This window comes from Eupeodes corollae, chromosome 2, assembly GCF_945859685.1.
Source record: "Eupeodes corollae chromosome 2, idEupCoro1.1, whole genome shotgun sequence".
Classification (NCBI taxonomy): Eukaryota; Metazoa; Arthropoda; class Insecta; order Diptera; family Syrphidae; genus Eupeodes; species Eupeodes corollae.
This window is the reverse complement of record NC_079148.1, coordinates 141,831,999-141,847,349: the sequence shown is the minus strand read 5'-3', so window position 1 is coordinate 141,847,349 and position 15,351 is coordinate 141,831,999. Positions and strand designations below refer to the sequence as shown.

The window sequence follows — 15,351 nt, the reverse complement described above, 5'->3', positions numbered from 1 at the left end:
CACATTTTGTATTTCGCTAGTCTGTAAGAGTAACTACCTCTAATTGATAATGAAAATAAATAAATACAAAACAGGGACAATTTGTGTTTTAGAATATCTGGATCAAGAATAAATTGATTTATTTTACCCATGGAAACCCCCATAAGCCTTAAAAACACAATAAATCATCATTCAAGTTCAAGGGTGTGGTGGCACTCCCATAGGTTTTAAATTTAATTTCTTAAAAAAACTTTATCTGCAACTATCTTAAATTATTCTTAAAATAACTTACTTATTATATTTGTTTGGTAAATAAATAAATTGCAAGTCAACTAACTCCAGCATTTACAAGAGTGTATCACAAGTAGATTACAAAATTATAGGTAAATGAATTGCATTTTATTACAAGATAATATTTTATATTTATTTTATTTTGATAAAATGATAATATGTGTTTAAGGAAGGGCTTCACATCAGTTAGCTACCATAAATTTATCAGTTGAACGATGAAAACTATTGTGGTAAGTTACTTTCCAATTCAGGATTTTCCTCTGTTCGATTCCTTTCTCCAAACAGTTTTTGATGGACTTTATATTTCTTCCAGAAAATTTTAGTATTTTGTGCTGCTATCTGCGTCGCAAATTCTCTTTGCAACACTTGCTCAGCTTTAACAAACTTAGCATGCGTTGCAAACGATAAAGTTAGCGTTTGTGTAAATGGTAAGACTTCATAATTCAAAAATATTTTGACATTTAAAATGACTTATAAAATAAATTTGTAATTTTAAGGCCTCCCTACAACTTCTGTCATCCCATGTCCTACTGGAACTGTTTGTACTCCTACCGTTGCAATATGCAGTGCAGCAGGAACTGTTCCAGCGTCATGTTCCAGGTGTGGCACTTGTGATGCCAATAAGGCATTTGCTTGTACCGGCTACAACACATTTGCTTTATGTTATGGAACAACAACCCCCAGCGCTATAAATTTTTCATGTTCCGGAACTTTAGTATGCAATATCGATGATCCGCGGATTTGTGTAGATCCCACAACAACAGGAGTAAGTTTAAAAATGTTGGATTTGATCTCGTTGCAATTTAATACAAAATGCCAATTCTGTATTTTGGTGACAGTTGGGAGGAACCTGTCCGTCAGCATCTGCAACAACAACCACACCAACAACAACTGCTGCTCCTACAACAACAACAGTAAGCCCAGGAGTTAACCCCCAAGCATATTGTGCAGGCGTAGGTTTAGTTGGCCGATATGAAATAGCCACTGATCCGAATTGCAAACGGTATTCATCTTTAAACATTTAATAACTTAAGTATTTTGAGTTTGTTTTTCAGGTATGTCTATTGCAGTTTGCTAAATAATAGCACATGGGTTGGAAATATTTACGAGTGCCCCGGGTCGACATATTTTAATTCGGCTTCCCGTTTATGTGGTGTAACGGTACCGGCACGATGTGCAGTGTAAGAAAGGAAAGGTAGTACTTCCCTTACACTAGGCGGCGCTAATCGATTATCAGTAACGAAATAAATGAAAACCGTAAATAAATTTAACACTTTGCAGAACTTAAAGACCTTATTTTTATAATCTACGATAATATGTTTGTAATTTTTTTCATTTTTCAAGATGCTATCAATGTCCGTTCTTGTTTTATTGATAGATCTTTGCAGTGCAATGTCAGAACCATCTTATTTTTATTTTCTTATTTATGAAAAACAGAACAAACTGAAACGAATTTCTCAATTTTGCTGTCAGAAATCTGAGAATAGAATTTTTAGGACTCGATTTCTCAAGAATTTACTATCATACAATTAAAAACCTAAAAAAGGACATAGAAAGTTAATTGGATGGCTAGATGAGATCGAATAGTGAATTGTGTTTAATTGTTTATATGTCAGTCTCCTGTTTTGTCAATCTGGCAGAGAAAATTCATAAATCCAAGAAACATAAACTTGCCAATTGTATTATGACTCTGAATAAACATATGACATGACGATGACAGCTACTTTTTTAAGACAAAAATTAAGTCATTCTTCATTTTTTCATCTCAAACTTTAAGAAGCCCTAAAAACAATTTCATCACTTCCAAACGTCACAATTATGGTTTCATACAATATGTATTTATTTATTTATATAGGACTATATCGAGAGAACTTCGTTCGAGTGACATAGCCCCACCAAACAACAGAAAACTGACAAATACAGAAATTGACTAAAATTTACAACAGATGGACGAAACAATAAAACGAACGATGGAATGGACAATACCAAAGTACAAAGAACGGGACCAAATGGACGCTTACAGAAACGCGACTATTGACGTACTACGTGGGCACAAGAGTAGCTTACTGACAAGTCTCAAAAACTTGTACAGACGACTTACAGTATCACACGACTTGGAGGTTAGGACACTGAAGTCGTCAATAAAAAATAACAATCTGTTGAGTAAGGAGAACTTCAGTTTATCAATTAACAAAATCCGGTCAGTTAATTCAAGTGACCCTAAAATCAACAAGATATTCAGAAAAAAAGAACGATAATGACCTTCCGTGTCTGAAACTCCAAAGAACTGAAGAGAACAGAGATGTACTCAGGACAGCGCAAATAGATCCAGAAGAAGCCATCTTTGACGATGACTTTTTCATAGTTGAAGATCCGAAGGAAAAAGTGGAGACGGTGGGAGCTGCTTTCCAGCAAGTGTACAAGGTGAATGTTAGCATTCGCCCAACCACTACCTGCAAAACGGAGCCCTACTTAATCACTTTTACCTCCGAAATGATATGACACAATGGCGATCTGAGAACCGCGGTTTCATGACGCTTCCCTGCCAAATTCCATAATCGCCGAGCAAACGAGACCAAGTCTCTTGTTAGTGACGGAGGTTGAGCTTCAGCTCATCTTCAATTCAATAAAAAACAAAAAGTCACTAGGTGTCGATGGTATATCCAACGTTGTAGTAAGACATTTACCGATGGAGGCAATTGACATTTACACCACACTCTTCAATAATGAACTGAATAATGCATATTATCCAGTACATTGGAAGACCGCTGTGGTTCATCCTCTCCCGAAAAAGGGAAAGGACAACTCCAACCCGTCAAATCTTCGGTCGATAAGTATTCTTCCGAGTATCAGCAAAGTCTTCGAAAAGATCATTAACAGGGCTCTGACTAAGTGGGCTGCGGACAACAAAATAATTCCGGATAAACATTTCGGGTTCAAGGCGGGTCATGACACAATTCATGCTGCGTCTAAACTCGTTTCTGATATCCAATGGTATAAATCAAAACAACAATGCACAGGCGCTGTTCTGGTTGATTTGGAAAAGGCTTTTCACACCGTATGGTTAGAGGGTCTTTACCTAAAACTGTTGTTTACTTTATGATATGCTTAGCGGTAGAAAGTTTGCTGTCAAAAGTGGCAATGTAACTTCTACCACAACATTCTTAGTTAAAAATGGTCTTCAACAGGGAGTGGTGTATTCGACAATTCTCTTTACACCAGCGATCTGATAGGTAGTCTTACAAAGGCAATTGCATACGCCGACGATCTAATAGCGTACAGAAGGCCCGAAAGATTGAGGTTATTAGAATTCGCTTGCAGCGTGATTTCGGCAAGATTCAGCGATATTTCGATGACTGGAAACTGAAAATAAATGTCCAGAAGTCGGAGACAATTCTGTTCCGGACTCCGTTGGCTAGGGCTATGAGGGATACGTGTAAGAATTGGCGCAAGATGGTCATCGTTGATCTTCACGGGCAGCCATTAGCGAGCAAAAGTGTAGCGAAGTACCTCGGTATCTGGTTAGATCAGTATTTATATTTCGACAGACAAATAAATGCTGCTCTGACCAGGGCCAGAGGAGCCTTCGCTTTGACGAAACGGCTGTTTTTTAGCAGTCGGCTTGACCCCAGAGTGAAGGTAATTTACTACATGGCCCTCATAGGGCCGATGATCGTTTATGGTTGTCCTGTGTTGTTCAACGTTGCCCCTTCCCAGATGGAGAAGTTTCGGGTGTTTGAGCGGCAGAGATTTGACGCTGTACCGGCTTATATCGAACAGCAATCTTCTTACGTGCACTACTATTTCATTTTATATAACGGGGCTCGAATCAACGGAATTGACAATTTCGTGATAAAACTCGTTCGAGGTCACATTGCAAGAGCTATGTCTTCGACCAAAAAATTTTTTTTTTTTTTTCATGTTCCAACCCATATGTGTATGAAAACATGATGGTAAAAAGTGTTGTCAAATACCAAAGAATTAATAACCGCTAATGTTATTCTGATTAAACTGGTTTTATTAAATGTCTAAAATGATGTTTTGAATTCGTTTACACTAAAAATTCGTTTACACTTAAACATCTTGGAGGAAAAAAAGGAAACAATTTTTAAAACTCCATTTGAAAAAGTTGTTGTTGAAATAAATGAATTAAGGACAACGAGCTGGCTTTTGGTCACCACATTGTTGGGTGGTTGCATTGAAGAAAGTAGCCAGTGGACACTGGTATATACTTCCGTTCCATACTTGACCTGTGGCTGCTTGTGTCCGAGAACATCGAATATATCTGGAATAGGAAAATAGAAATGTTATCAAGGAAAATAGTTTGTAAATGCAAAAATCCTTAAAAGAAATGAATTTACTGTTTGCAAGTAGTATCCGAAGTAACTTCATAGCTGCCCGAAAATCCTATGGTCGCACAAAATTCATGTGGATGATCTCTGGCACTTGGTGTTGTAGTTATAAGTTCTTCTGTCGTGGTTTCTTCATCCTCTGCTTCCGCACCGGTATCATATGGACATGTACCACCAAGCTTTATTAAAATATAAAAATGTTAGTATAAATTATTATTCAGTTCAGATTTTATTTTACTCCTGAAGTTGATGGATTAATGCAGATGTTTTTAGCATCAACGCTGCATACTAAATTATCAGGACAAACGTATTCCTTTGTTCCTTCAGGTGAATCAGCTCCCAAACATAGCGAAAATGCATTGTATTTAGTGCATGCAAATAGTTTTCCATCGTTGCAAGATCCACATTTTTGACAAGATTTCGGTGCGTTTGGATCTGCAGTGCAAATTGTTTGGTCTGGTGAGCATGATAAACCACCTGGGCAAGTAATTGCTGATCCCTGAGGTACTCCTGCAAAAATGTGTAAAAATTTAAATAAATTTCAAGATTTTGTCCAGACCTTGTGTTTTCGTCCAAGTGGAATTTAAAATCAGTTTCCCATCCATTATAAGTGAAACGGACAGGCTTAGATGACATAAGGTACTTAAAGTTAAATAAGTCAAAAGTCTAGCATCTGATTGGCCAGCTACCAAAAAACTGCCTTCTAATGAAAACAACTTTATTGGAAAGTCAATGGGTGCATTCAGAAAACTATTGACAACGTAGTCAAAATTCAACTAGCTTTGTAAATGCGAAATTGCACTACAAAGTTAGTCAATTCGGAACTGTCATATTAATGACAAATACAAATATGTGTGCACTAACATTGTAGCCGAAATTTTAAATACTTTTGTTGACTTCCCTTGACTACATAGCCATTAGCTTAGTGAATGCCCCCATTCAATTAAAATCTCCCTAACTATTAAATCATAGACAACTTATGTCAAAATGTCAGCTGATTGTATTTTTGTATTCAACTGAAAACTGAACTTTATTTTCTATGATTTTTTTATTTTCTGCAAAAATTCAATTTTAAGTTTTGTGTAAAAGGTTTTCTTGTTAAATGGAAAAAGAAATAAGTAATATTTCTTTCTCTTGTTGGACTTGCAACTTGTCTGAAGAGTTTTTTTGTAGACAATATTTTTTCTGCTAATTTCCATACGCGCTTAGTAACGTGAAGCTCTAAGTTTGAAATAATTAACACCGGAAAAACTTAGTTATTGCTTTGGTCAAAGAATGCAGTCAAATAAAATACCAAAATAATAAATCCATTAAATTAATACTTTGGCTCTAAAGCAACCTAAACACGTGCTTTATAACCATTAGAAATATTTTTTGAGGTATTAAAATTTTACGAACTACTGGAATTAAAATTCAACCACATAAAATAACCCGCAAAAACAATTATTTTAATCCAAATTTTGTAAATAAAAGAAATAAATAAATTGTTTTCAAAACTCACCTTGGTTACAAACTTTGAATTCAGTGTTTGAAACACAAGCTAATCCAGTTATAGCTGAACAAGTGTTACACAAACCATTTGCCTGATAGATTATAACAGCAAACACAAGAACTGGCTAAAAAGGTACAAAGTTAAATTGGACAAAACGAAACTGCTGATCAATCTTACAACTAATGCGCCTAGAAGCTTCATCTTTTCGTTTAAACTTAGGATCCAAACCACTACAAAACTGGGAGCATTCAAAATTCCTCTTATTTATACACAAAAAAACACCTTATCAATTTATCTTCGAAATAAATTTCTATCTACTTACAAATATTTTGAACTTCACTTTATGATCTTATAAGATAAGACCAATTACATCGAACGTAATTTGATTACTTTACACAGAGTAAAATGTAAACCGTTTGTAAATAAATTTAATTTGCAGTGTGTTTTGTTTGAGTTCCTTATAAATAACAATTTATTGTAATTTACAATGTTATAGCGGCTTAAAGCAAATAGTATAGGGGAGATCTGCTTAAGATGACATACTTTTTCTATAAAGCTGAAAATAGAAAATCTAGGACCAATAGCAAATAAAATAAAGTCAATTAAGTTTATTTATGTATTTATTTATAACAAGAAAAAAACTTAAAATTATAGAATTTAAACATGTATTAGTATTTTTAAAAAATATTTTAAATTTGGTTCACAGCCCTGTATAAGATGACATATCTTTGGGTAAGATGACATACTATTTTTATTAGCCTTCATTGCAAGCCTCGCAAATGAATTGTTTAATTTTGTGATCAACACCGGCACACAATGCATGACACCATTTAGTGCATGCCTGCCAACATAGCCAATGCTCTCCTGGACGTGAAATGCTGAACAGCTCATTGCAGTAAATGCAAGACACATCGTCATCATCTTCTGAAAAGTCCTGCGGAACATCATCGTCTTGTAATATGGGCCGTTTTGTTACTTATTGAGCTCTAAGACTCTTCCGATTTTCTTTTTCATTTTTTGCCTGGACCTGAGCTTTAACTTCACTCATATATGGGCTTGAAGTGAGAACTTGAGATCCTGTAGCTGTAGCCTTCCTTTTTTTTCTGGCACTTTCTGTCGAAATAGATTTTGGCAATGGCGAAATAGACTTTAGCATCTGTTCAACGAACGGATAAGATGACAATGTTGTAGGACTTGAAATGTTGGGATGAAATGATGATGACGATGGAGCTGGAACGTCACATGATTCTGTCGGTCCGGATAATGCTGAAGTAGCTGCGATGGTAACCGATTCTAATTCTTTAGTTGGTGTTGAAGATTTTGAACTGAGTCCACAAGGCCTGTTGATGTTGAAGGTCCTGGCTCATCGAATGATTGATAATCATCTTTTGCAGATTGAAGGGGATGTTGTGGACGTGCAACTTCATTCATGTTTAATTCATTTTCTGTTACATCGCTAGGCAAAAACAAATGATCGGGAAAAATGTTAGGGTTGAATGGATAAATTCCACATTTTTCGAAGCCACTTGTAATGTTGCCCACTGAAGCAGCGCATCCATATGCCTTACCAAACAAAGCGCTAATTTGGTAGAGGCCAACAGTTCTGCCGGCGTGGTTTTTAAGCCATGTTGTCAATTCCCGGTTATAGAAACTGTCAAGTGGACCAAAAAATGATACGTCCAGAGGCTGAATTCTATGTGTGCAATGAGGCGGCAAGCACCAACATGACAACACCATTTGCTTTGGCATATTCCAATGCCTGGAGATTTTTGTGGCTTCCATGGCCATCAAGAATAAGGAGAACTTTATTTTGAAGGCTGCAACCAGTGAACTTCACAAAATGTTCCATCCACTTGCAAAATAGTTCACCCACCATATATCCGCTTTCATAGCACAGCTCTAATGATCCAGCTGGTGCACCACCAAAATATTCCAGTTTGTGATTTTTACGAGGGAATATCAAAGCTGGAGGAACAAAGTTTCCAGTTGCACTTGCGCAGGCTACGACAGTGACATGTTGGCCTCTTTCGGCACTGGTGAAGGCACCAACTTGTTTTTTTTCCCTTGAGCGCAAAGATTTTGGGTGGCCTTTGAACTGTGCTTAGTCCAGATTCATCCATATTATATATTCGTTGGGGCGGTATTTCAGTGATTAACGAACTTAGTATTTCAAAAAACTTCATCACCTGTGGCTTATTAAAAGCCTTTGCCCTCGCAGCAGAAGTTGGCTCAGGTGATCTTAAAGTCAGTTTTGGGTTCCGGGATCTAAAACAATCCAACCAGTCCCAACCAGCCATTTGGGACCTCTTATCGAATGTGTGTTTTATTTTAAGTTTTCCAGCAAATTTAAATGCTAATTTTCTGAGTTCAGTTGTCGTAAAACCGAAGAAACGACTCTCGAAATCCAATAAGTGTTGAACCAACTGCTTTTTTATTTCTTCGTTAAACGTTGGTTTGAAGCGCCCCATGTTTTTGGAATGGCTTTAAAGTGGCGCCGAAGGGTGGCTTGTGGCACTTCATACTTTTAAGCGGCAAAAAGCCAGCCACACTTTGTTTTTGACATCTTCAATGGCCTTATCCATGTTTTCTTTTGACCAAGAAAGCCTGGTTCCTTTTGTAATTTGCTGGCATGCTGAAATATAAAAAATTCTAAATTAATTTCGAATTTGTTTTTTACTACCTTCCGGGTAAGATGACATATGTCAACTTGAACGGACGAGCGCCATGTCATCTTGCCCGACACGATCGGAAATGGTTTCAATGTTAAAGGCACAAAAACTACACAATCTGGCACTTAAATAACACAAAAACTTCATAAAACACAAATAACTGTATTCATAAAACACTTCAGACACAACATTGTACTTACTTTAACGGGAATTATACTCGATAGAACATTTTAGTAAAAAAAAATTTTCGTGAGCAAAATTCTTCTGTCTGCTCCTGTAGAAACACTCTTGCCAACTGAAGAAAGCAACAATAATTGAGAAACTGACATTTTAAAACTGCATGTTTTGGCGTGTTTAAAAGAACAGTTAGACTTATGGTTGCTGAGAAAATGCGACTATGTCGTCTTGTCGACTATGTCATCTTAAGCAAATCTCCCCTAAGTAATGTATGAATGTACATATGTATGTACATAACTACAGGCTTTTGGACCAATTTTAAACGAAAAAGATAACTTCTCCGTTTTTAATCGCAATCCCTTACCAATTCTGATGTAATCGGACATTCAAAATAAATTCATAGCAAATGCTCTAAAATATTAAAGATGTCCGTCTGTCAAAGTCTAAAAGAATATAGAAAACTTCACTTGATTACTGACTTCCTACAATACACATTTATTAGTTTCATTAATTTGCTTATTGAATTGATAATTATAAGTTTTAATAAAAGTATAATGAATTAAGTAAAGGGTAGTCAATTTTTAAGGGCCGATGTTAAATGTGAACCACACCTAAACGTAAAGTTCTTTCTGCATTTCATTTGGCATTTCTCAATTTAAGACTAATTCAATTTGAACCATGAACAGATGCACCATCAAGAAAAGTGTTAAAATGATTCAGGCTTATTTTGAAAATCTGCGTTCAAATTAAAATGCACTACTCTCTTCTCCTCGCGGTAAACATCGGCTGCCTAGTACCTCAACTGGAGATTGGGTTCTACCAAAAAGTGAACAATTTTTAGGGGCAGCAAACGAGAGAAGGGGGAGAGGTGTTTCCACTAAGGCACCTTCCTTATCCGGACGGCAGCGGATGAATTCTCGAGATGAAATCAACGGTGACGTCTACAATTCCAGTAAGATTGAACTACTAAGTGAACAACCTTATAGGGCTTCTACGACTTATTCGGAGCCCAGGCCTATAAGGAGCGGTTTTATCCGGCTCCTCGTCATTGAAGTTATACTAAGGATCTGGCCCTCAAGGTTGGGGGTTGTGCCGTCGGGGTGACTTGCTGGCCACGTAAAAACATCATAGTTGCGAAGCACCAACAAGCCTCTGATACGGATGGATTTACTGACAACCTACGCAAACGCTATAAAGCAGATATCACCGCCATCCAGGAAATACGATGGAATGGGCCGGGCAAAGAGAGGATGAAAAACTGCGATTATTACTATGGTGACTGCTACCACGAAAACTAACAGCGCTTATTTGGATGCGGCTTTGTCATTGGAGCCAGACTTAGGCAAGAAGTCTTGAGCTATAGGTGCATCAATGAGCTCCTCATGACCATACGCATAAAGGCTAAATTCGGCAAAGAAGAGAAAGATGACAACACCAAAGATATATAGAGCAGTTTTCTAGCTACGATATTAAAATTGTCCTGGGCGATTTTAATGCCAATCTAGGAGGGAAAGACATCTTTGGTGGAATAACCGGGAAAAACAGTCAACACGACAACACTTGGGACAACGGATTCAGGCCCATAGATTTAGCGTTTTGCACACCTCAACATCCACAAAGGAACTTGGAGTTCTCCAGATCAATCTACCGTCAACCAGATTGACCATACTACGATTGACGCCAGACACGCTTCCAGCATCATGGATGTCCGAACTTTCCACGGAGCTAACATCGACTCGGACCACTACCTCGTTGTCGCCAAGGTAGCACTTCGGGTTTCCAGACCCAAGGCAAAACTGGGAGGTGCTGGGATAATCTTCAACGTCGAACGGCCACAATCGCAAAAAAACGCCAAATCCTTTTCCAATCGAGTTACAAGTAACCTCTCTCGAAGTTCTCTGCTGCCAACACAATGTATCGAAGACCAGTGGCAAAACTGCCAAGATGCAATCAGAGAAGCCGCCTCTGATGTGCTGGGTTTCAAGCAGCCACCAACAAGGAACCCCTGGTTTGATAAGGAATGTCGGCAGCCAAACAACAAGCACACAAAGCGGCGCTGCATCAAAGGAAAGGGCTCATAAGCTCTGTGAGCAGAAGAGGTGAGAGGAACACCGACTTCTCAGAAGAAAAAAGAGAGGGCATGAGAAGCTTGCGGTCGAAGATGTTGAGAGGTTTAAAAGCAGGAATGAAGTTCGAAAGTTTTATGAACAGGTGAAACGAAATTCACCTAGAACCGAAGGCTGCAAAGACGAAAGTGGAAACATCATAGTGGAAACGAAGTGAATGCTAAGGACATAGAAGGACCACTTCTGCAGACTGTATAACGGCGACGACGAACCGAATTCCGCTGTCAGGCAGTTTGATCCATTCAACATAGACGACGAAAGCCAACAATCCCGTCCTCCCAAATTAGACGAAGTAAAGATTGAAATATCTAAGCTGAAGTCTAATAAAGCCTCTAGAGCGGATAGCTTGAATGCCAAGCTCTTTAAAGCAGCTGGAGATAAGTTTGCTCCTAACCAACATGCACCAACTTATCTGAAAGATATGGTCGGAAGAAAGCATACCCAATGAATGGAACCTCAGTATTGTTTGCCCGATCCTGAAAAAAGGAGACCCTCTAAACTGCACCAACTATAGAGGAATCAGTCTACTTAACATCGCCTATAAAATCTTCTCTGCTGTAATATGTGAGCCCATCGTCAACAACCTGATAGGTCCTTATCATTGTGGTTTCAGACCAGGAAAATCCACATTCGATCAAATATTCACATTACGACAGATCCTGGAAAAAAACCAAGAACACCAAATCGACACCCACCATCTTTTCATCGATTTCAAGGCCGCATATGACAGCATCTACAGGGACGAGCTGTATATATATATATATATCAGGACTGTAGCGCCACCTTAAGTAAGTAAGTAAGTAAAATACTCGCATGACGATGTTTTCTATGTTATGTCTTCAATATTGTTTTAACAGAAATAGTTAACTTACAATTTGACAGATTCCTTTTTTAACATATTACATTTTTGTTTGTTAAATATGGCTGATTTGAGAACATCCGTAAGTTAGAATTCCCATTAACATGAACTGGGATAATAAAAACCTCTGGCACTATAAAAGTGAACTGACCTAAAAACAATATTTCTTTGATTTGTCCAACTAAATTGCCCATTTACCACAAATGCTCTAGGAATAAGAAACGAAAGGTCTCAACATAGTTTGTCTGTCTCTAGATACTAAAAAAACACCTGTGAAAGAACAAGGGTCAAAAAATCTGCGTCGTAGCCACTAGGAACCGCCCATCATAGAGTCTCAACGAGGCAACACGACTTATACTATTCGAAAAACCAGCTTTTAAAACGGCAATCTACGAATATTTTGACATGTATGAAAGCTTTGGAGAGCCTTAATAATGTTATACGAAAGTAAAAACTTGTCAACCCTAGTGTTCTTTTGAGATGGAAATGTGGACCAAAAATGCAAATGATAAGAGATTTATCCGATAAGAACATTATCGTTTATAAAGTTGATAAACCTTTGAAAAGTAGGTTAGTTCACTAATTCTTGTTATTGGAGACGAACTGACTCACTATGAAGTTTGTAACAGTAAGATAAAATATATATTTTAAGAAATTGATTTGACCGATTTCATCTTTTTTCAGATATTGTTCATATTTTCTGCATCTTTTTATACGGTTTACACCTTATGTAACACTTGTTCGGCTATTACTAACACTGCATGTGTAGCAAATGATCAATTTAGTATTTGTGTCGATGGTGCGCAACATAAAAGCAATTTATTAAAGTATCTTATAATTATTTGAATCCTGCTTTCCTTAAGGTCTGCCTACATCCTCGGTAACCCAATGTCCCAATGGAACAGTTTGTACAGCTTCTGCATCGATTTGTAGTCCTGCAGAAACTACTCAAGCTTCATGCGGAATGTGTGGGGTTTGTAATGGAAATAGTTCATTTGCCTGCATGAGCTACAATTCTTTCGCACTTTGTTACGGTTCTTCTGTCCCTGATACCGTTAATATTAATTTATGTGCTAACTCAACAGTTTGTGTATACGATGATCCACATATTTGTGTTGATCCAACAATGACAGGAGTAAGAAATTTAAAGTTGTATAAACCTTAAGCATGCAAATAAAAATATGAAAATCAATGCAGATTGGTGGGACATGTCCAGCAGCAACTGCAAATACAACAACAACTACAACAACAACAATGCCAACCACAACTTCAACAACTGTAAATCCTGCAGAATCTACAACAATTAGTCCGACAATTGATCCTTTGATTTTCTGTGCAAATGTCACCAATGTTGGACGCTTTGAGATAACAACTGACATCAATTGCAAACAGCAAGAAGCTATTTTTATATATTTAATAATTAAGGAATGTCGAAAGATTTTATTTTATTTACAGATATATCTTTTGTGATCTAGTCAATAGTACTACTTGGGTTGGAAATGTATACGAATGCCCTGGTTCAACTCTTTTCAATTCTACGACTGGATTTTGTGGAGTCGAAGTGCCACTTAGATGTGCAACAACTATTACATAGAAGGATGTATTTATACCATAAATAACATCATTAAAACTATTTAGTTTAGAATTTAAAAGAATGTTTTTAATATTATTCAATTATAGTTATATAAACATTGTAGAAGTTGAGTTTAAGTTCTGTTTGACAGAAATGATCTATTTTTTCGTAAATGTCACTATTCTGCAATTCCATATATGCATTTCAAATTGAAAAAATTGCTCTTTTATTATTACCCAAGGAAAACCTTTAGAGAACAACAAGATTCTTTGTTTCTATTATGTTGCCTAAGTTTTGTTATATCCTTACTTACACCCACTGTTCAAGATTTATTCGCAAATCGAATTTAATTGGTTAGTTTATACTTGTAATTGGGGGTTTTAAGATCTGCGAAAACACACCATTCCCCTGTTTTTGCATTCCATGGGGCAAAATAAATTGATACATTTTTGATTTAAGATCAAATCTGCAGATCTGTTTTTTTCAGTACTTTTACAAATACAATTCAAAAAAACATTTTTAGCTGGAAATTTGACAGCTTTCTACGCGTACATGAAGTTACACTTATACAATGCCAAAAAATAAAACAATTACAGCTACGTTTCATGCGCTTCAAAAATCTGAATTTACCCATATAAAACGCCATAAGATTCCACAGAATTTTCTCAGACATATTGACAGTTACAATCTGATCGACACTGAAAGTGTCGAAATTAGGAAATGGCTTCTTAAGAAACCAGATATAGATATCTTTGAAATCATCCAGGAAAAATGTTTGAATAGATTTGACTGTGTCTTCTTTTGATAGGAAATAAATGCTACATACTGATCGATAAGAAAATTTTTTGTGGCACAATTATTTTTTGTCAAAAATGCATTTGTCTATTTTCACGACGAAACTCTATTTTGTCAGAAAATGAAACGAATCGGTTAAACTGATGTGTCTTTCAGTTTTATACAAAAAATATCAGGCGATTTTCAATCAGGAAATTTAAAAAGAATGAAAACCAATGAAAGCTACATCTTCCACATTAATGATCCCAAAGTGACAGCTGTCAGCTGAACTAAAACAAAATATATTGCAATATGCTGGAATGAATGTTTTCAGATTAGCTGATGAACTTAACTTAACAACTTAACTTAACTTGACGTCTTTTGTTTGTTGGCGCATATCCTTTGGCAGGGTACTATCTTTTTATACGTATTTATTGAGAAACGCTTAAAAACCTTTTGATGTTTGAAAAGATACGTAATGTATCTTTATTAAACTTGCATTTTGCGTAAATTTTAAACAAAATCTGATCCTTTGTTTTTAAGGATCTATAACCTCTAAACACTTTAAGCTTAATATTACGTTTTCAATTGCACTTAAATTCATTCTAAAGTTGTTCTTTAAAAATATTTATTAAGTTTTAGGGATGCAATTAACTGCTCAAAAACTGCAAAACTTAATTGTTTTTCCATCTACTGTCCAGGATATGTTACTTGCTTAAAATTCCAGACATTTTATTTTCTCTTAAGTCATACAAAACCCGGTTTTCGCCGAAAACCTACATAGAAAACTCAAGTTTTGCCATACATTTTTGGTAAACCCCAAGTTTTATATAAAACCTCTCGAAAACTAGTAGGAATTCAAAGTTAAACTAAACAAACAAACCTTTCGAAACATTCAGCGCTCAAATTAATGTAAACAAAACAGCGGATGGCTGCTGTCAAAACAAATATTTCATTTTGAAATAAATTTGGTTCCGGTAAAATTATTTATACAATTTCCTTACAAAATAAGAATTATTGCTTTTTGTTTTTATTAACAGAATATGAAAGAAAAAAAAA

General features: G+C 36.3%; 3 protein-coding genes across 3 annotated transcripts; 2 read left to right on the top strand and 1 right to left on the bottom strand.

The window, feature by feature from the left end:
• Positions 1-460: 460 nt before the first annotated feature.
• LOC129947657 (probable endochitinase) lies at positions 461-1,482 on the top strand. Its single transcript, XM_056058290.1, has 5 exons — positions 461-500; positions 584-698; positions 768-1,036; positions 1,110-1,273; positions 1,326-1,482. Exons 1-5 carry the CDS (start codon positions 486-488, stop codon positions 1,453-1,455), a joined length of 693 nt encoding a protein of 230 aa, XP_055914265.1. The 5' UTR covers positions 461-485; the 3' UTR covers positions 1,456-1,482.
• Positions 1,483-4,387: 2,905 nt separating this feature from the next.
• On the bottom strand, positions 4,388-6,337 carry LOC129946860 (probable endochitinase). The gene is made up of 5 exons (XM_056057222.1): positions 6,292-6,337; positions 6,124-6,238; positions 4,861-5,132; positions 4,632-4,801; positions 4,388-4,555 (listed from the first exon to the last, which is right to left on the bottom strand). Exons 1-5 carry the CDS (start codon positions 6,313-6,315, stop codon positions 4,420-4,422), a joined length of 717 nt encoding a protein of 238 aa, XP_055913197.1. The 5' UTR covers positions 6,316-6,337; the 3' UTR covers positions 4,388-4,419.
• A 6,131-nt stretch (positions 6,338-12,468) lies between these two features.
• LOC129947780 (location of vulva defective 1-like) lies at positions 12,469-13,726 on the top strand. The gene is made up of 5 exons (XM_056058476.1): positions 12,469-12,573; positions 12,630-12,744; positions 12,809-13,080; positions 13,143-13,336; positions 13,401-13,726. The coding sequence occupies exons 1-5, from the start codon at positions 12,559-12,561 to the stop codon at positions 13,537-13,539; spliced, it is 735 nt and encodes a 244-aa protein (XP_055914451.1). The 5' UTR covers positions 12,469-12,558; the 3' UTR covers positions 13,540-13,726.
• The last annotated feature ends 1,625 nt before the right edge of the window (positions 13,727-15,351 follow it).

Excerpts from the sequence above, each read along its gene's own strand:
- LOC129947780 (XM_056058476.1), top strand. Across the intron at positions 12,745-12,808 it reads ATTTAGTATTTGTGTCGATG|GTCTGCCTACATCCTCGGTA; the intron begins GTGCGCAACATA and ends GCTTTCCTTAAG. Across the intron at positions 13,081-13,142 it reads TTGATCCAACAATGACAGGA|ATTGGTGGGACATGTCCAGC; the intron begins GTAAGAAATTTA and ends AAATCAATGCAG.
- LOC129946860 (XM_056057222.1), bottom strand. The coding sequence starts at position 6,315 with ATGAAGCTTCTAGGCGCATTAGTT. Across the intron at positions 6,239-6,291 it reads AGCTTCTAGGCGCATTAGTT|CCAGTTCTTGTGTTTGCTGT; the intron begins GTAAGATTGATC and ends GTACCTTTTTAG. Across the intron at positions 5,133-6,123 it reads ATTCAAAGTTTGTAACCAAG|GAGTACCTCAGGGATCAGCA; the intron begins GTGAGTTTTGAA and ends ACATTTTTGCAG.
- LOC129947657 (XM_056058290.1), top strand. Across the intron at positions 699-767 it reads AGTTAGCGTTTGTGTAAATG|GCCTCCCTACAACTTCTGTC; the intron begins GTAAGACTTCAT and ends TGTAATTTTAAG. Across the intron at positions 1,274-1,325 it reads ACTGATCCGAATTGCAAACG|GTATGTCTATTGCAGTTTGC; the intron begins GTATTCATCTTT and ends TTTGTTTTTCAG.